This window comes from Seriola dumerili, unplaced genomic scaffold (assembly GCF_002260705.1).
Source record: "Seriola dumerili isolate Sdu_G_001 unplaced genomic scaffold, Sdu_1.0 BDQW01000110.1, whole genome shotgun sequence".
Lineage (NCBI taxonomy): Eukaryota > Metazoa > Chordata > Actinopteri > Carangiformes > Carangidae > Seriola > Seriola dumerili.
In genome coordinates, this window is record NW_019174365.1 from 9021595 (window position 1) to 9042700 (window position 21106).

General features: G+C 40.1%; 1 protein-coding gene across 1 annotated transcript; it reads left to right on the plus strand.

Annotated features, from left to right (window-relative positions):
• The first annotated feature begins 1387 nt into the window (after positions 1–1387).
• On the plus strand, positions 1388–19884 carry LOC111223126 (brevican core protein-like). The gene is made up of 14 exons (XM_022747153.1): positions 1388–1395; positions 6955–7034; positions 7252–7629; positions 7873–8047; positions 8332–8459; positions 8825–9118; positions 9451–10320; positions 10944–12536; positions 16627–16734; positions 17355–17513; positions 17633–17715; positions 18292–18436; positions 18613–18795; positions 19108–19884. Exons 1-14 carry the CDS (start codon positions 1388–1390, stop codon positions 19230–19232), a joined length of 4329 nt encoding a protein of 1442 aa, XP_022602874.1. The 3' UTR covers positions 19233–19884.
• Positions 19885–21106: the final 1222 nt, after the last annotated feature.

A 21106-nucleotide genomic window follows, 5' to 3' on the forward strand; every position in this document is an offset into this window, starting at 1 on the left:
CAGGTCTGCAGATTCAAGTTGGACATAATGTGGTCTGTCACCAGGGGACTGTTTCTGTGATGTTAAGTTGTTGCAAGCCGCTCATGACTCCAGTGGTGATGCATGCAAACTTGTTCAATGTGATTTAAATGAAAACAACAACAGGCCACTTAAGTGATGTGGCAGCAAAATAACAGGATGAGTCACTGTTCTTGTCAAAAAAACTATGGGGACAGCTCCCTCATCCTTCTCCTCCAGTACAGGTGACCGTGCTGCAATATCACTACCTGCAGTAGCATCAGCTGCCTGCTCTGCTGACTCAACTCAGCCAGGTCCATCTAAATGACGCTCAATGCATTTGTCGTTTCCCTGCAGAAAAAAAACCCATATAGGTCATCTCCTTAGTGCAGGCTTCACTTCACAGCCTATAACATCGGTTATTTTAGATGTCATCCCTCCCAACCTCCTTTGACAGGCATGCGCCATCTCCATCCCGATTGTTGGTCTAAAAAGTGGGCAGTTCAGGGTTTCATATCTGGCTTCACTTTCTCTCAACTCCCTCCTTTTCTTTCCAAGCATCGGAGTCGGTCGGACCGCGGCAGTCCCAGTTCCCGGTACTAATATATACCTGCGCAGAGCATCCACAGCCGCCTTTCCCCCCCTCCTGACAGGACGGTAGTCGCACTGCAGCAAGCTGTGAGGAGCGGAGGGAAAATACTTTTTTACAGCCGAGAAGTCAGTCCATCCCGCATCAGCTGAAATGCTGCTGAGAAGAATCCGGTAGGTTTTTCTTTGAAGTGCTGTGATGATGATGATGATGATGATGATGATGCGCAGTTCATGCGGTTTTCGTCGTGTCAAACTTCTTTTAAACTCACAAAGTCACGTTAAATGATGGTGCCATTTAAGAAAATTACCCTTCACCGGTTTATTGGGTTGTAATAGTTGCTGTCCTCAGCTGAGGTTCTGAAACCGGGGTTAGCTATTTTCTCCCCATTTTGTGCAGCTGACGCAGTTACTGAAGTATAACTTTTTTTTCTCAAAAGCTTTGAGTTTTCTCTCTTTTTTTTGTTTTGTTTGTTTTCTTGCACAGCATGAAACCCAACCCGGGGCATGCAGCTGGTTGATGTGTTTCTGGAGGGCTCACTCACTTCCAATTTCTCCTCATCAGTCACTGAGATAGTCTGATAACATGAAAGTGAAAGGATGACTTAGTGTCCTCTACACTAAAACCACTCCACTGCAAAACTTCATTTTTATATTTTAAATGCTACTTTGGAGCTAGTAAAGCAAGTTCCTGTGCCCTGCAGGAGACACAAGAAGCTGGTTTTTATTTGTCTTAAGTGCACTTTTAGCCTCCTCTGTTCATTTTCTGTGCTGCACCTTGGGGCTCAGGTGGACCTCAGTAATGGACAGGTAGAGCAGTGAACTTTTAAAGATTCCTCTTATCTGATGGCTCTCTGGTCTGATGCGTAACTCTGGAGCAAGTGAAACTGAAAACACTGGTTCTTCCTCACCAAACATTCACAAATTGTAGCCCACGATCATCAAATCCTAATAATAATAATCAGAGCCGCTCATTATGAGCCATCAAAACCTGAATGCGGTAGTCTAACTCAAACATGAAGCAAACAAAAGCAGATGCTGACTCAATAACCTCACCCTTAACATTCATGCTGAATTTCTATAAAGTTAATTTCACTTGTATTTGTTTTAGGAATGGGTAGAATTTCATCGGCCATTTTATGAATGGGCTTTGATGGAGTGCTGCATGTTACATAGGGAACAAGGGTGGAGGCATCTCAGGTGATGTAGTAACTCTTGTTATCTAGCCTTGTCACTCAGAGCTTTGAACTGCAGCCGAAATCATGGATTTTTTTTTTTTCAGTGATTCAAATTTTCACAATAAATAATGAATGAATGAATTTCCAGGCAAAGTGAATATCAGGTAGGGCAACATAATGAACTAATGTTACTGCATAATAGTAATTTGATTAATTACAAGTCTGTAGATGAAGCTGAAGTTAAAGTTTATGTATATGTATAATATGTATTTAGTTGTGTCCCCAAAGACGAACCAGATTGAACTCCTATTTCACTCATATGTGTTATTTTGAGGTCATTGAAAAAGTCATTTTCTTTCTGTTTTGTAAACTTTGGAGCAGAAAGTAAAGATCCTTGAGGCAAATTTTTTGATTTGTAATATTGGGTTTTATAAGTAAACTTTCCTATTTATTTCTTAAAATAATCCATAAAAAGCTTGAGGAAAGGGAAGGGTAAATCAAGATGTAAGATGTAATAAAAGCACAAATGTATCTATTTATTTGGTTAAAGTAAAGTCCTAAAGCTGGCAGCCACCTTTGTATCTGCTGGGAGAGTGAAGCAGATCTTGAATCACTGAATGTATATGAATAGTTGACTGTTTAAGAGTCTCAAATTAAAGAGTTCTTGACAGGATAATGGTATTCAGTAGTTCATTCATTGCCTTCATTCAACTCTAGTCATTGTTTTATTGTCAGTAACACATGGCAGAGCTCAGACTGGAGACACCCTGATTTCCAGGCAGAGAGGGAGTTCACAGCCAAGTGGTTTATAATAGGCAGGCCATGCACAGGCTGTGGTCCGTCCATGGAGTTGTTGAGTCAGGACTGAGATCAGGTGTTTGTTTGAAGCATCCTTTGAATCTTTCCCATTCGTACTGGGTGGTGAATCATCTGGTGGGTGTCTTTGCCAAAACTGCCATCTTGTTAGGAGACAGACATTTGGTTTATCGGAGATGTCTGTGAAATGTAGTTTTGGAGGTGGGGGTGAATCCTTTGAGCATGTGCAACTCATCAGATGTGTGGAGGCGCTTACGTTTGATGGTGCTGGCAGCCAGAGGAGTGGTGTTTAGTGAATAGTCTGACCGGGGTCTGACAGGGGAAACTTAAGTACACAGAGGCCACGTTGCGATAAACAGTGAGGAGATGACTGGACACCATCTGCTGCCTTCAGGTTCACAGATGAGGTTGTTTCTGAGCTTCACCTCAGTCCTCTCCCCTAAAGGACAGTATCCTGTGAAGAATAGTGTTTCAGTTTCCACTCACTTTAATTCTTTGGCAGCCTTTGTGTTGAGATGATGCATTTAATGGGTGACATTTTGATGGTGTTTGGTGCCTGATTTTGAAGAATGACTCCAACTTCGGTGATTAACTTCTTCAGTGATTTAAGATCTGGTGCTTAAGTAATCAGGCAGATGTCATCAGCATAGATGAGTTTGTGGGATCTAGTCTTTGGGGTTTCATTTCTACAGAGGTTGCTAAGGGTTAGTGCAGGAACTGAGAGCCTGACCTCTACAATGTGTGCAAAGTGAATCCTATTTTTTGTTGACCAGAAATCCGACGATTACCCACAAAGACTAGATGAGCAGCAATAAAAAATATGGAGTTTCTGATTTTAGATTAGGAGATTTCTGCTAAGTATCAACAGTGGGTGGGGTGGAGGAGAGTAATGATAGTAAGGAATAATGGGGAAAAAGTACTATTTAAACTGGCCATTCCTCAACTTCATTCCTATTGTATATTTTGTTTGAACTCCATACCCTTGAGTCAATAAATCTGAAATCTTAAATTAAAAAAAAAACTGGAGATGAAAGAAGAGGGATAAAGCCACAATGCTCATGTGGTAGACAGAAACTTAAGGCTGAGTGGATGTCTGCCTTGTCAAAACACACTCACTGTGCATTTTGAGAGATCCCTACTGTATTTTATCATAGACCAATTAGTGCCAAAGTCAGTTCCAGCTCGGCTCTCCACAGAGCTTACATCAGTCAAACTAGTGTCTCTGCGTGTTTGAACTGGCTGAACTGGGATCAGCAGTCATTTTCCATCTTATTGGTGGAGACGAGGTTTGTCTGACCTGACCATGATGCAGACTGCTGCAGAGACCACCCACAAGATGTATCAAGCAGGTTTCTGTTGTCAGCGCAGCGCCGACAGGGACCTCGGCATCTAATTATATGTTCCTTGTTTACCATTACTTCTTGCATGAAGAATCCAAGCTGGCCAGTGTTATTTTGAGCCTGATTTTTCATGTGTCTGCTCCACTGATGACCAACATGTCAGTCAACTCTCACTTACTTGTCTGCGTCTGCGGGAGGAGGGGACTGGATTAGTTCTGCTTGTGGATAATGCACTGGCTGCAGTTTCTAGACCTGTAAATGCAGTGGGTCGGCATTGATTTTTTAGCTTGACTTGCCTTCGTTGGTTACTCACATTAAAAAGAGCAGAACTGCAGAGCGCCTGACGATGAGGCGAAACCACATGTGTCAGCACATACGCACACAACTCTCACAACAGCTATACCGTTTGAAAGAGTGTGCAGTGTCTTAATGTGGCCGTTTCCTTTGTGCGAATCCTGCTCATTCGTAGTGGTTTAAAACTTTGCTTTTCCATCCCTGAAAAGAGCGAGAGAAAGAGCAAGCAAGTGTGCCAGTGTCCTGTCCTTTAATTTTGCCTGAAGCCTTTTGTAAGGGAGTTGGTATGAAGTGAAAGCACAGTGTGCAGCTGTCCTCCTGGCCCACTGCTCGCTTTTTAGTGAGAGATTTTCTTGTCAAGAATACTAATAGTGATACCAGCTTTGTGGAGTCCACCCAGCTGGTGAGGAAACAGGGGACAATTATTCTGCCATCAAAGACAGCCATTTAATATGTCACAATTTAGTGAGCTGCGTTTGTGTCAGCTGCTTACGAAGGATGCGTTTGATTTACAGACTCGGTCCTCTGATCTCGTCGGTATTACTACTCAGCTATTATTTAGCTTTCACATTAAAGAAGACAGCTCCAGTGATGATATGTGGAGATTTTGATGAGCGTCTGTGTATCCGAGTGTGACGCCCTGAGGCTCAGAATGAGGCTGCTTGTGTCAAAACTTAGTGAGACATACTGCTATCTTACGGCTGTTTATTCATCCTCATCTTGATATAAATGAAGCAAGTTCACACACACACACACACACACACACACACACACACACACACACACATGCACATGCACAGTACCTTCTCTGTGCTTTGCTATGGGTTTCTTTGGAGGTTCTTCTGCCCATCAAGAGTTTTGTTGTTTCGGTGACATCAGCAGCAGTCAAACTCTGATCTGGGACGTCTTTGTTAAGTTTTTCTTGTTTAAAGCAAAGCAAGCACAAATACCTCCTCTGAAACAACATGAGTATATCATCATATCAGAAACCCCTTCGTTACATTCAGCCTCTCCCTCATTTTCACGCTCTCTGGTGTGGTCACACTGGAAAAGTGACAAAACAAACACCCTTTCTTTTTGACAGTGCTGTCCCATAATGCAATGTCCAAAAGAAATGGAGGAGCAGCTCACAGCTGAAAAAAATTAGAACTAATTGCTCCAAGAAAACCTTTAGAAAAACAAAGAATGAGTATCATATTTTTGTGATAACATTATGCTGTCTCTTTGCTAAGTTTAATTGGCATTACTTGATAATGGTAGATTCATTGATGCCTGATGATGCACATATTGTTAGTAAAATATATGTAAAAGTATGTCATTTTTTTGTAACTGCTAACTAACCAGTGTGATACTAAACATGATATAGATGTTTTAAATTACCAGAGAAGGAAGAGACACTTTGATATCAACATTAAAACTGTGCCACGTTTCTAAGTTAAAAAAAAGACACTTTGGATGAATAATGATAAATGAACATTTGCAGCTTCATCATGGCCGCCTCAGGAGGTTGAGTGAGGTCACTGTGAGCGTCCTGCCATGCCTGCTGGGTTAATAACAGGGCCAGACTGGTGACGGAGCGCTGGCAGGATGCCGCTGGGCTGAGACGCCGTGTCATTAGCTCCCGGAGGTGATGAATGGCCTGTGGTCAGGAGCCTGTGCTCCCTGCTTCCCTTTGAAAACCAGAAAGGTTGCTCTTTCATACTGACTGGTTGAGCTTTGAGATACATTTTTCAGTATTTTATGGGACTTGTGTCGGTGTTTTACACAACGATTCTGCTCCAGTGTTACGATGTCTGTAAAACAAAGAACCTCTCTGTCCAATTTAGCAGATTTTTTCTCTAAATGTATGATGTATATGCCCAGTTACAAGTGTACTAGGTGCACTCAGCAAAGGTTGTAATGTTCAGTTCAGTCGAGTTTGAAACTGTAGAGGTGTTGATTCAATTTTTTTGACATTTTATTGCATTATACACAGAGGTCTTTCTGGTGTTATTTTACACAATGAAAATTAGACTTGTAAATTTGGCTCATTCACAGATCACCCAGAAATAACATTTTCCTACCCCATCCATATGAATGAGAGTAGGCTGACTACTAGAAATGACTCTCGGTATAATGCTAAGTATGTACATTACAGGAATAATGTTTCTTTTTCTTTTTAATTCTGATGGCAGTTTAAATGACATCTACTCCCAAAGGCAGATTCTATGGTCAACTTTGTTTCTTGCTTCAATTTATAAGTTAGTTGGAGTTTTGGGTTTATCTGCCCTCATGAAGTTCTCATTTGTTTTTACAGAATGTATCTTCTCTATTTCCAGTGATAATATTCAGCCCTAAATTATGTTACATGAAAGCAGCAAATCATATTAAATACAAATGAGCTAAGACTCAGATACTGCCTTTTCCCCCAGCTATATGTACATGTGCAAGACTAAAACCACAGTAGGTGGATGCTGTGGTGGAGGCACTGTTATACAGGTTGTGACCTTTAATATTACAATAAATCAATTCGGCTAGCTCAATGGAGCGTGTTCCCCTGACTAGCTGAACCAACACAATACATGACTTCCGGTATCAGAAATTGCTCTGCCTATTAAAGGTTAAATATGTGTGAAATTGGAAACTGGAGATGAATCATTCATTCATCACTTTTTATGTCCTTTCCTTCCTGAATCTACTCATCTGTGTCAAAAATGAATCTTGTCTTAGTTTTGATTGTGTTTATCTCTTTATCTCCGTAGACATGTCCAGATTCTACCACTTCTCTGTGCAGTGTGCCGTCTCACTCTGGCCTTCCCCACCCAAACACCATCTGCATATGGTACGTCTACATTTTACCATTATCTCTTACTTTTAGTGAAAATATTTATGAGTCATAATATGACATAAAATACTCTGTGTCAGAGGATTCTGAGTTTGTCATTCAGTTATAAGCAAAGAATACAAAGGTCCGTTTAATAGTGAGGGAATGATTCTCAGCAAAGTTACAGAACCGCTCCGCTCTTCACGCTCTGTATCCTCTGTCTTTTTTTCTGCAGATGACGTCCAGTCCCTCCAGGTGAACATCCCCCAATCAGATCCGGTTTTTGCCCCACTGGGCAGCTCCATCTCCATCCCCTGCTTCGTGTCTCTGTCCTCCACACCTACCACTTCCTCCTCTTCCCCGGTCGAACCGCGGGTCAAGTGGACTGTGGTGTCTGGTGGGGTGGAGACGCAGATCTTGGTGGCGCGGGGTCAAAGGGTGAAGGTCAATGAAGCGTACATAGATCGTGCGGCATTGCTCAACCACACATCTTCCCCAGATGACCTGTCACTCTGGCTGGGAGATTTGCGCTCCAGTGACTCGGGTCACTATCGCTGCGAGGTACAGCAGGGCCTGGAGGACGCCAGTGACCTCGTACAACTCAAAGTCAAAGGTAACAAAACGGCAGACATGGATCATTGTCAAACCTTTTGTTTGCATTGTAACAATAGGAATTGGTGTATTAATGGGATTATGCACAGTATGTTGTGCTTCCTGTGTGGCTACCACGATGCCCCTGACTGATTTTGCTGTTACTTTAGCTGGTAAAGTCGTTCTTCATGGTATTATTAATGGAATGATTTGTATACTCTCAATCTAAAAGTGTTCATAATGTGTGTTTACTTTGTGTGTTTAGGTGTTGTATTTCACTACAGAGATGCTTTGGGCCGGTATGCGTTTTCCTTCCATCAGGCCCAGAGGGCTTGTGAGGCCATCGGGGCAGAAATCGCCACCGCTGACCAGCTGCTGGCGGCTTATTATGACGGATATGAGCAGTGTGATGCAGGCTGGCTGGCAGACCAGTCTGTCAGGTATTTCATCACCGCTGAGTCTTCTGTATGATGCTCACACTCAAACTGCACAAATACTCAAGCACTCAAACCTGTGCCAGTTACATTGTTTAGTCTTTCATTCACATTTTCCCAAAATCAAGCCTGATATGATCTACTTTTTTTTTTTTTTTAGAAATTACAGAATCTGTGGTTTTTAACGTGGATGCTCAGTATGAATGAATTGTTAACACTGACTTGCTGTTCAGACAAACGTTAAGAAGTTAATGTTACATAAGAAATGCTGACTCTTTCCATTCTCCCAGATACCCAATCCAAGTGCCCCGTGAAGGTTGCTATGGAGACATGGATGGGCAACCAGGAGTGAGAAACTACGGGACAATGGACCCAGATGATCTTTTTGATGTTTATTGTTACGTGGAACAAATTGATGGTATGAATAATATCACATATTTCTATAGCTAAAACCTCACTGATGTTAGATTTTTTTAGGACAGTACTGATATCAGTATTTTAGAGCTAAAAAGCAACAATAACAATATATCAGCCAGTATTTATTTCACCATTTTTGAGCCCCTAAATTTTATTGTTATAGTGAGAATTGTGTGTAACATTTGTACTAAATAGGACAGGTCTGTTTTGAATAAGGAACATTCAGCCAATATTATCTGTCACACCAATTTATCTCAGGCTATATCTGCATATAACCATGAGAAATTCAGTGATCTGAATAAACAAATACTGTACATACTATAAAATAAAATAATGAAACTTTATATGAATATTTTGTGTTTGTAGGAGAGGTGTTCCACGACCCCGTCCCACAGCAGCTGTCATTTGATGAAGCACAGGCATACTGCAGAGCTGCAGGGGCAGAGCTGGCTACAACAGCACAGCTGTACTTGGCATGGAGTGAAGGTCTGGACCGTTGCAGCCCTGGCTGGCTGTCTGATGGCAGTGTGCGTTATCCCATCATAACCCCCAGAGAGCGCTGCGGAGGCCCTCAGACAGGTGTCAAAACCCTTTACCGCTTCAGCAACCAAACTGGCTTCCCAGAGCCGTCCAGCCTTCATGACGTTTATTGTTTGAAAGGTGAGTTTTCTGTTTTGTGCCTAAAAAATGATTGTGCATTAAATAGAATTTAAATTGCATGTCAAAGATGTATTGGATGTGCATATAAACTGTTCATTACTGCTCATTTGAACAAAAATGTTAACTATGAATACTATAGGCACACAGTAATCAATCCTTTGCTTTGCTATTTATGAAATACATATTATATAAAAACATTTTGTGGACATTCTGATATTATTATTATATTATTTACAATTTGTATGTATGTAATTAAACTGTAAAGAGATAGTCTAAAGTTGTTTTCATAGCTGTTATATCATATTTTTTAACTACTTATCTGTCTTCTACAGATAACAGAATTGCTCCCACTGACTCTCCTATGGACTACATGGCCACAGAGCCTGAAGACTTTGGACAAGATGTAGTTATTCTTACGGAACCAGATCAAGAGCTGAAACTGAACCAACATGCTGAGCAAGTGGAGCGAGAGGCTCAAAGTGCGCTTGAATCTTTTCCCTTTGTCTCCCAATCTTCCACTGAGGAAAACCTGGTTGACACACACTCAACAGTAATATCAGACACAACAGAGTCTCCTCTCAACACCACATCCACATCGGACTACCTAAAACTGTTTAATGAAACTTCATCTCCTTCAGAAATGAGCTCTCACTCCCAGAATCCTGCAGCACTGTGGAACAGCACCAGCAGCACAGAAACCTACAATTTCTCACAAAACACATCATTACTGCCCAGTGTTTACAATGAGACAGATTCCCACCAGAACTTGAACTTCACCTTTCACCAATTTGAATTTGAAAACACCACAGGGTTTCCTGAACCATCATATGAACCTCACACACATAACCAGACAACACCAGACACAAACCCTGAAGAGTTTACGCAACCATCTGAGAGGCCGAAGGATTCTCCAGAAATACAAGAGCCCAACTTTGGTTTAAACAGATCACAGGCCAATTACAGCATTACAGAGAGCAACTATACTCAAGAGGAGAATATCCTGGAGGCAACCTCAATGACTCCTGACAACATGCTCCAGGTGAAGATGGAAGAGGCAACAGTAGCAGAGCCTTGGCAGATGTCAAACATGACTCAGTCACCAAGAGAAGAAGGAGAGCTTCTTACACAAACTACCCAAGCTCCCACCAAAAACCTAACTTCACTGTGGCTCCCTCTTGATGGATCTGGAGATAGTTCTCAAGGTATGAATTTAATAGCATTATAATATAAAACAGTCTACAGCCATGCTAGCAGCTCTGTGAGGCTGTACTTAGCTTAATACCAACATGTACACAATGACAATGCTAACATGCTGATGATTAGCATGTATAATGTTTTCCATGTTCATCATCTTAGTTTAATGTGTAAGCATGCTAACGTTTGCTAACTAGCACTAAACACAAAATATAACCAAGGCTGATGGGAATGTCATTAGTTTGTACAGTATTTGTTCTTAAACCAAAGTACTTGACACATACAAAGTCATCCTTTTGGCACTAGCTGCGACAAATTTCATGGCAATCCACCGATTATCAATTGGCCTTTCAAGCCAAAAAATGTCAACCCCATGGTAGAGTGGAATAATCAAGGCATAGCCAAACATAGGGAGATTTGTTCTCTTGGGACCAGGGATATTTGTGCAAAATTTCATCTTAATCCCTTCAGTAGATGTTGAGATATTTCAGTCTGGACCAAAGTGGTGGACCAACACTGCAGTCCATAGAGCCATATGCTAGCATGGTTAGAACCATCAGTATCTTAATAGAGCTACTTCAGACACTTAGATAGTTAAAACTTTAAACTTGTTTTGTTTTGTTTTTTCCAGAGAGTGACCTTGACGTTGAAGTGGTCAGCTTCATCTCAACATCAGATTATTCCACTTCCAGCTTCACCACTCATCCATCACTTTCCGCTATAGCTAGCAGCGCTCCAGCTGACACTCAGACTGTACTCCCAGATCCAACGTCTTCATCCGGGTCACAAAATATTGACAATCTGGGCTTCGATATCCTCTCCACAGCACCACAATTATGGGAGTCTTCCATTTCTAAACAGGAAGGAAGTACAAGCTTAGAAACTGAGGACACAGTCACCACAGAAAGTGAGGAAAAACGGCTGCACCCGACAAAGGCTGAAGAAAACCTTGTTTCTGGAGTAAGTTTAGCTACCACTGAGTCTCCAGAGGAGTTCAACACCTCTCAGTTGCCTCCTGATTCCACCACAGCACAGTATCAGACATCATCATACCGAGTGTATTTAAATACTGTGACCACTGCTTATGAAGAGGCAAGTGGACAAGAGCCTGGTACAGTTGCTGCAATCCTTGGAGAAGAAATTGAAGTTGTTCCAACCCTTGAAGAGGATGTTACAGTTAGCCGAGTCCCTGAAGAGGAAGTTAAAGTTTCCCCAACAATTGAAGAGGCTAAAGTATCCTTTTCACTGGAACAGGAAGTTAAAGTTTCCCCAGCCCCTGAAGGGGACATTATAGTTACCCCAAACCTTGAGGATGAAGTTAAAGTTGCACCAACTTTGCCCCAAGAAGAAGCCGAAGTTTCTTTTTCACCGGAAGAGGAAGCTACAGTTTTCCCAACTTATGAAGAAGAAACTAGTGTTGCTCCATTGGTTGAAGAAGAAGCTGACATTGCCCCAGTACTTGAAGAAGAAGCTCACATTGCTCCAACCCTTGAAGAAGCTACTGTTTCCCTGACTCTTGAAGAAGCAAATGTTGCGCCAACTCTTGAAGAAGCTAAAGTCTCCCCAACCCTTGAAGAAAAAGCTGTTTCCCCAACCATAGAAGAAGAAGCTAACATTTCCCCAACCCTTGAAGTAGAAGCTAACGTCACCCCAACCCTTGAAGAAGAAGCTTACATTGCTCCAACCATTGAAGAAGAAGGTAGTGTCGCCCCAACCCTTGAAGAAAAAGCTAATGTTTCCCCACCCTTAGAAGAAGAAGCTAACATTGCCTCAGCCTTAGAGGAAGAGGCTTCCATTGCCTCAGCTGTTGAGGAGGAATTTACCATCTTTCCTCTTGATTCTCAAACATCTAACTGGGCTCTGCTGACCACCACAACTGGACCCCAAGAATCTCTGAATGATCTTGAGTACAGCAGAAAAACCTCCTCCATCACCTCCACAGCAGCTTTAGATGCCTCCTTAAGTACAAAACCCACTGCTGATACCACAAAGACAACTACCGCCACCATCACAACCACCACACACTGGTCCAGACGCAGCTGGAGCCCGACAACCTCAACAGCAAGTGTTCACCACAAGACGACAGAGCCCCAGAAGGTGATGCACCTCATACCACCAGTGGATCAGGGTCTGGTGGATGTTGAGTTTAGTCTCACCCAGCCGCCCACTCTGCTTATCTTGCCCAATGAGAGGGCAGCTGTAGGCGGTACAGGGAAAGCTTCAGGTAATGTTAAAGCCACTCTCATCAGCCTAACCGTCCTCCTCTTGCTACTCGACGCAATGATCCACTAAAATCCCTGGTCTGTCCTCTGCCCCAACCTGCCTTTATTCCATTTTTCTGTAAAACACCTCCCCTCCTTTTCAAATGACTTCCCACGTTTGTTTCACTTGTCTCAGAAAGTCCACTCACCCTTCTGACTCCTCCCACTTCTCACTTCTGTCCTTGTGATCCCACCTCCCCTTCAAGATACTCACACCGGGACAGCTCCCATTTGACATTTGTCAACAGTCCAGTCTTGTTATGCATGATGTTTTCTTCCTCATCCAAAGATTGACTTCTGTGAAGTACTGTAATATAGTGGTATGCTTGAATGAGTGTTTTAGTGCTTCTACTACATGACACATGGTTTTATGCAAGAGTGATGGTTACAGCAGTAAACATTTCACAGAACATTGATCAGTGGATTTTGTTTTCAGAAAATAATCCCTTCACCAAACAAGTGCAAATTATTCTCTGCACCATCATTTTCTTCCTGCTAACTGTCAAAACTCACCATGTTTTTTGCAGTAATCTGGAAGTAACATTTTAAAGGGACTCTGTAACAGCATTTACATTGAATGTAACAGCACTGACCAGTGCTATCGCAATAATGTATTATATTTAATCCATAACTGTCAGATCATCAACTGTTAAAAACTGTTCTCTTTCCTCAGATTTTCAGACTATTGCTATTTTAGATAGTTTAGTACCAGAAGCACAGATTATTATTATGTTTATAAGCACAAATATTGTTCAGTGATGATTGGTTGTGAGTGGTAACACTTAGCAACAAGTTTTTGAATGTTCTTATTTGGGACATTAATGTTTCATACTTAGATCATGTTCTATTGTTTAATCATAATCATTCAAGATTTGTACAGTATTGTGTTTTTAGGTGTGATAATGATAAAGTCAACTAAGTGATGTTTGTTTCTCGTCTTGCCATCAGTTTAAATCTGTTATTTTGTTTTCCTACGATCTCAAACATTTTAGTTTGAAATTTGAAATGTCTCAGTATATAAGATATATTGAGATTAGTTTAGTCATTTTGTAGTTTCTACAACTAAATAAAGCAGCCTCAGAAACCTCTAAGGAAACCCAGTTCCGCCAAGAAAAGAAAAAAGTTAAAAGTAAAAGTAAAAATCTTCATGGTAAGTCAGAACTTTCACTACATGTAACAATGTGTGGGAAAAATGGGTTTCTGCAGAACTGGCATAATTGGCATAACAATTTCCATTGTAAACTAATCCAGGGAAGTGCTGTTCAACACAATGGGTTGTTACAAGTCTAATATTTTAATCAGAGAACGAGGGAATTTTATTTATAGAGGACATTTCATTAGAGGGGAACTTAGTTACATCAAAGTGATGCAGCACAGTTCTTCAGCAGAACTTAAAAACAGAATTTATAATGGTGCAAAGATATTACGAACCAGAGTGGCACTGCATTTGGCTCCATACAGGCACTTTCAGATTATTTAAAGATAAGATAATCGTTCCAGTCACCCATATTTCTGGTGATAATTGACTCGCCTTGTGCAGCAGCTTCACTCAGCATGTTTGCAATTACATTCAGGACTAGAGCCTCTCCAAATATATATTCTACAAAATCTTATTTAAAAAGTATATTAACAAAACAATATACACAGTAATTGAAAATATAATGACTCATGAGTATCATTATTCTTGGGAAGGCAATGATTTAAAAAAAAAAGAAGAAAAAGTTAATTAAAAATAAATTACAAGAAAAAGCAGCTGATACACAAGAACCGCTGAATGGAGGACAAAATATTTCACTGCATTTATCATGGTGGTGATGATGTACATCATGTCAGATTTGTCCACATCTGCTACAAGTCAAACTTAAACCCACTAACACGCTACAATTAATCCAAGGTTGCAGGTACAGTTTTGTTTTATTGATTATGATTTTATGCACTTTTTTTACTGTTAGAGTTTTACTATTCATGGTGATGAAAAAGTAGGGAAAGCATTTGCAATTGCATATCTGTGTAGCATGTTTTTTCACATTTAATCTCGACTTCAGCATCTCCAATACGCCTTAATTTGGTGAGCAGTTTACATATAGGACTGTTCATAGTGATGAAATACTGGAGAGTCTGCAACTTGTAAAGGCTGAGAAACACAGTGGGAAAGCCACCACTCATTCAGTAATTACCAAACTCACATCATCACCTACAGGCAATTTATAGACGTGAGGAAAACTATACTACAACTGTAAAATACATCATGTAGACTCTTCACAGAGTGAGAATTGAACCTTAGTGCTGCAAAAACTTGTGACAGGTTTCATTGTTTTATACTTAAAACTTCAAAGGCATCTCAATGGTTTTCCATGCCCCAGTTTTACTTTGACTGCATATGATCCTCATTAGTCTTGTGTAAGGCAGTTATTACCTTTCATACACACACTGACTCAAAAAGATCAGTCTAAATAGTAGTATGTGAGTGTTAAGTATAATGACAGACACCACAGAGTTCTTGTTTATAGGGTGTCAGAGGAAACAAATAAACCAAAACCACTTGTAAAATGTTTCATTTCAGTTTGGACACACTGCCACCATTTTGCCTTCTTTAACAAATTTAGAAATTTAAACTGAAACAATCCCTCTTTTTTCTTCAGGGCTTTAAAATAACTACCCTCTGATGCTAACACTTGCTTAAGCTGAAGAGATATTTCCTTTTTACAGTGTAATCATCCATACAGGAGTTAGACAACACGAAGTCATCATTTTCCAAATATGTGACACAAATGTCAACCTAGCATAAGAAAGAACATGTTTTATGTGAAAAGAAATGATAAATTATTAATTCATGACATTGTTTAAGAGTTAATTGAACTGTCACATGATGCAACAGCCACCGCAAGGCGCTTGAAATAATTTTTTTTCACCCCTTCAACTTAGTTCAGTCAAATTCTGAATAATGGGCCTTTGTGAGATTTTGTTAGAGTGTTTAATGAATGTACACAGGTATAAAGGTTGAAACACCTATCATCAGAAGAGGATGTTTCACTGTAGAAACCCAAGGTGCCAGATGTCTCAATCAACATGCACTATTATGTATTTGTATCCCCCATGACATGTGTGACATACTGAAATATGTAACAACCAATTGAAGCTATTTCTACTCCTGCACACAAGCAAGATAGTATACTTTGGTAGAGAGTAGTTACTGAAACAAATCACAGCAATGTCTGATGATTATCATGTGTGACTGTGTCATTGCATTTCAAAAGGAACATTGTTGGGTTTCTCCAAGTATAATGTGTTGGCATATTAAACACAAGAAACATGTATATAGATATAGATAGTATAGAAACTGGTTATGAGGAAGAAAATTTTGCTTTGTTTTGAGTGACATGCCTACTGATGTCCTTTTTAATTAATACGACCCAGTCACACAGTGTGATATCATTCGTCATTGTTAAGGCTCCACCATATACAAGTATGAAAAGTTGATCATTAAGGAGGAATGGGAGAAAAAGACAGAAAGATTATCTTGGAAGACTCACCCAAACCTGCTGCGAGAAAAGGACCTGAGGGGTTTGACACTCTCTGAAGTTTGTCCTCTGCTGCCATCTGTTGGCATATGTGGATGATGATGCTTTTTTTTATGCATGATGCATTTTATCTGAGGATGTGTCCTGAAATGTTCCACTCGTTCTACGTGTTTATTTTCCTCTCCGTATATGTATATTAATTTAACTCATGTGCATATATATCTTAATGTTTTTGTTGCACATAATTACATTTTTTTTTACAGAGGATACATGCACAATAGATTTGATACTTGATTTCAAGATTTCTTTTTTAGAAAAAGACAGTAATATTAATTGTGAGCTGCCTTTTTGATTCACCAAATCCACCTCTTTCTGATAATTCTCTTGCTTTCATTTGTACTTGCACATGCAAATCTTTCTGTTTCTGTGCACTCTTAACAATAACATATTGTATACATACTGTGTCCTTTGCTCTCATGTAGTATAAGCATCAGATTCATCTCCTAATGACTGGACCTCTGTTGTGTTTCAGATGCCTGTTTGGACGACCCCTGTTTAAATGGAGGCACCTGCACAGACCGAGATGGGCAGATTAAATGTCTCTGTTTGCCAACGTATGGAGGAGACTTCTGTCAAACCGGTGAGCTCCCTACTGTTTTTTTATGTGGAAATCAGGATTACCAACTGGGGAAAGCAGGTGCCTGGGTCCCCCAGACCCCCAAGGGCACCAAAAGCCCCTGGTGCTGATGGTAATTTTACCAATTACAAAATTTAAATTTTATTTCTGATTTTATCATCACATTGCTGTTTCAGTCAGATTTTGTGATATATGTTGTGTCATATTTCCTATGTTGTTTGTCTGTGAGTCATTATTGTTGCTGCCCATTTTCGCTTTTAATCAAAACAAGGCTTTCCTGGTCACATAAGAGATCAATAAAAAAGAAAAATGTCAAGCCGTTGTACCAGTAAGAAAGTACAATACAAACTAAGGTGGGTCCTGCATTATCAACTTCATGTGCCACTAATGTGCCAATAATAAAAACGTTTGTTTGATCAAATTACCTCAAACAAACTGTCACATGGCAAAGTAGTTAGAATTCAGCATAGGAGATGCCTATTGGCTGGTTTCTGGGTGTCTGTGTTAATCTTCCCATGCATTTACTCAAAGCAATTTAGCATTTAGGGATAAATCACGCATGTATGTATGTCTGCACCTGTATGTCTAAAGGCTTCCGTTCTCCTCCTCTGTGTTTCTCTCAGACTTGGAGCAATGTGAACCCGGCTGGGACAAGTTTCACGGTTTCTGTTACCGACACTTCAGCCAGCGTCTGAGCTGGGAGGTCGCAGAGCAGCACTGTCGCATGCAGGGAGCTCACCTGGTGTCCATCATGACCCCTGAGGAACAGAATTACATCAACAGTAGGTTCACTGTGCCGACTGTTTGTACATACAGGAAATTAGATACTTTATTTATTTATTGTTTCATGAGGAGTGAGGTTTTTGTTTTTTCTAATTTATCTTATTGTCCTCCTCCCCAGGCAACTACAAAGAATACCAGTGGACTGGTCTGAACGATAAGACCATCGAGGATGATTTCCGTTGGTCTGATGGCAACCCACTGGTGAGTAATATTAGAAACCAGGAGAAACATATAGACATGCTTGTAGGCTACCATACTGTGTGACCACCAAACATTTCACAGAGCATCACAGAAAGATGAACACCTCTTAGATGAAGCAAAATGTAGTTAAGATGCTGAAAACCTTACCAAACATTCGGTATTTTCTTCTTCCATTTTCATACTTCATTTATTAGATTTCTCCATTTTTTGATAGTGGTTGTTTGATTTGTGTTGATTCTCTAATTATTTGACATTAAGCAAATTATTTTCTTGTTTATGATTCAACCCATTTATTACATCATATACTTGGGAAAACTTGGACCCAGATTATATTGCTTTGATACCTTTTTTTATTTCACCAAAAACAAATCTTAACTCATTTTAGTTTATCAAACATTAACAGAGTTGTACCCTACCTAAAAAATAGAGTACTATTGTGTGATATAAAGTCATAGAACACATGCACAGACTTCAGATTTCCATACAGTATGTTATGATTATTATATCCTTGCATGCAAAAAATAAATAAATCTAAAGATCTGAAAGCTTAAATCTCTTTTCTCTCCATGTTTACAGCTGTATGAGAACTGGTACAGAGGGCAGCCGGACAGCTATTTTCTCTCTGGAGAAGACTGTGTGGTGATGGTGTGGCACGATGATGGACGCTGGAGTGATGTGCCCTGCAACTATCACCTGGCCTACACCTGCAAGAAAGGCACCTGTGAGTAAATGAAAGAGAATGAACACTGAAGTCATTATTTAAAGCTCCTTATGAATGGGCTCAGCTCCCTCATGTGGTTATTTTGGGTTATTACATCACCATACATCAGTTGAACAAATCATGGGTACAAAGTTGTGAATAAATATGAGATCTGAAGTGTTTCTCTCTTCCAACAGCCTCATGTGGTCCACCACCAAAGGTCCGAAATGCCTCCATATTCGGAAAAACTCGACAGAGATATGAAACTAATGCAGTTGTACGTTATCGTTGTGCCGCGGGTTTCCAGCAGAGACTAAATCCTCTGATCAGGTGTCTGTCTGGAGGCATGTGGGAGAGGCCCCAAATTCTGTGCTTCCCTGGTAAGATAAGAGATTAGCTTAATCCCTGACAAAAACAATCTTTATTTCCTGAACCCTTCATGAAATGTACAGATGGCAGTGATCTTCTTGTACACTATGTCTGATATAGGGCTTGGTGATTGCATTTATAGTCTGCACTTTCAGGATGAATAAACATCTTACACATAAAAGAAGAAAATAAGAACAAAGGGAGATAAAATATAAAAGCAAAAAAAAAACTAAAAAAGAATTTTAAAATGTGGTGTTATACATAAGATTAAAGCATGCACAGGAAAAAATACTCAAAAATTCACATAATTTCTTTATTTTCAGAGGCTGGAGGTTCCACCCAGCACCCTGAGGTGACATCACTGACCAACAACAACAACTTTGCAGCAGGTGAAGACGAATTTGAAGCCACTAAGGAGACACCACAGTACTGGGACATCAAGTTTTAAAAAACAGCCATGCTTTCCTTGTCTTGTTTTCTTAAACTCTGCTGTTGTAACATGACAAGGTGTAAAGAACCGAGTGCTTTTACCAATGAATGCTCAAACAGGACAAAATGAACCACAAAAACATAGAAAACACAGAACTGAAGCTCCACTTTGCCAAGGAGCCTGAGTGCACACAAAGGCTCTAGTTTCTTCTGACAGAGACACTGTTTACTTAAAAAACATTCCTATTTTTTGATGTCCTTTAAAACACTTTCTAATGTAAGTTCTAAGGAGATTTTTAAGGGTTAATGCAGTGAGTGGTGGAGCTAAAAAGAGGTTTAGGTAAAGTGATTACCCGATGAGTCCTTTTCACTAGAAAGAAATACAGTAAATTACTATGCCAGCTCCAAATCTACATTAATAGCTATTCTATTTGTGGTTTTACATCAAGAACCTTTTTATGAAATGGTGCTAATGTCTTCAAGACCGTTCTATCCAACAGAGATTTTTGTTTTCAGTGTAATGTAGGAATACAGATATTTTCCTGCTTTTCAAAGAAACCTACAACTCCAAAGCACAAAGTCAACCATAACAAATAGTCAATAAATACTGTACATATATTAGTTTTCACACCTGTGATTGCTGTCCGCATTTTTCCAAGAGAAACCTTTGATTTCCAGCAGACACAGTTTTGTTCGTCAGCTTTATGTTGTAATAAAGTTTTGTAGAACAGAGCGAAGAATAAATTGTTCTCTTATTTTACCCTTAGCACTGTGTGTGGGCTTCATTTCATGTGTGAGGTGGACATAGTAATGAAAAGCTGACCCTGATTTTTGGTGATTTAGTCTGTGTGTTAACAGAAAAAGTAGAGATTCCACAATGTACAAGGCGTTTTAAGAGGGAAAAGATGACATTGAAAGGAGGATTTTGATAAAAACCTTTGAATTCCTTAAATGAAGCGAAATCCATTGGGGAAGTGAACTAGACCCTGTTCTTCTGTCATATAGGAGCTCCACCTGGGAAGCTTATTTCTTTTTAGTATTTCTGAAGTATTCAGAAGTATTTCTGAAATATTCTAACTGCGCTAAAAATTTGTAAAAGTAAATACGTTGAGATTAATTCTCATCAACAAAACTGACAGTCAAAGAAAAAGTGGGGTGTCAATTTTTGTAAAGACTTCCTAACTCTAATATAATTTCAAAGGCTATAAAAACAACAACAACAACAACAACAACAACAACAACACAATCAAGGTCAGGTGACCAATATGATGTGCACGTGCGCCCCAAGCGGAAACTTCCGTTGCCGCCAGCATGGAAGCGCCAAGAACTGCAGTTCTTCGAATGGCCACTTGAGGCTCGCTCCATGTCAAAAGTGCTCAAATTTACAGCAGGAGTAAACATGTCTCTATGTTACAGCCCGGTTCAAAAAACGGTTTTGGTCTTTATAAGTAATATCCCCCTTCCATGACAACTGTACGAGAGTTAATTTCTATATAACTCACCAGTTTTTATTTTATTTTAGTGGAGTTATGTACAATTGAGGGCGTGGCCGCTGACAGGTGTGTACCATCACGTGGCTAGCCGTTAGCTGTTTGTTTGGCATTACCTCTAGTCGCTGAATGTGGTGTGGTGTTGTTGGTGATGTATATCGGACAGATAATATGCCTTGGTGTGCTGTCATTTGACTAACAGGACGTGAGGAAGCCGGCGCTCCTGTTTTTTGAGGTGAGTGAAATTCTAGTGTTATTTTATTTATATGTTAGCACTAATTAGCACGTGTCGGTGTCTGCGCTAACCATACCTGGCTTGTTAGCGTAGCTGGTTAACTAGCTTATTAGCCAGCAAATGGTTCAACCTTTGAGCAAGACGCCACCAAACTCTTGGTCCAGGCTA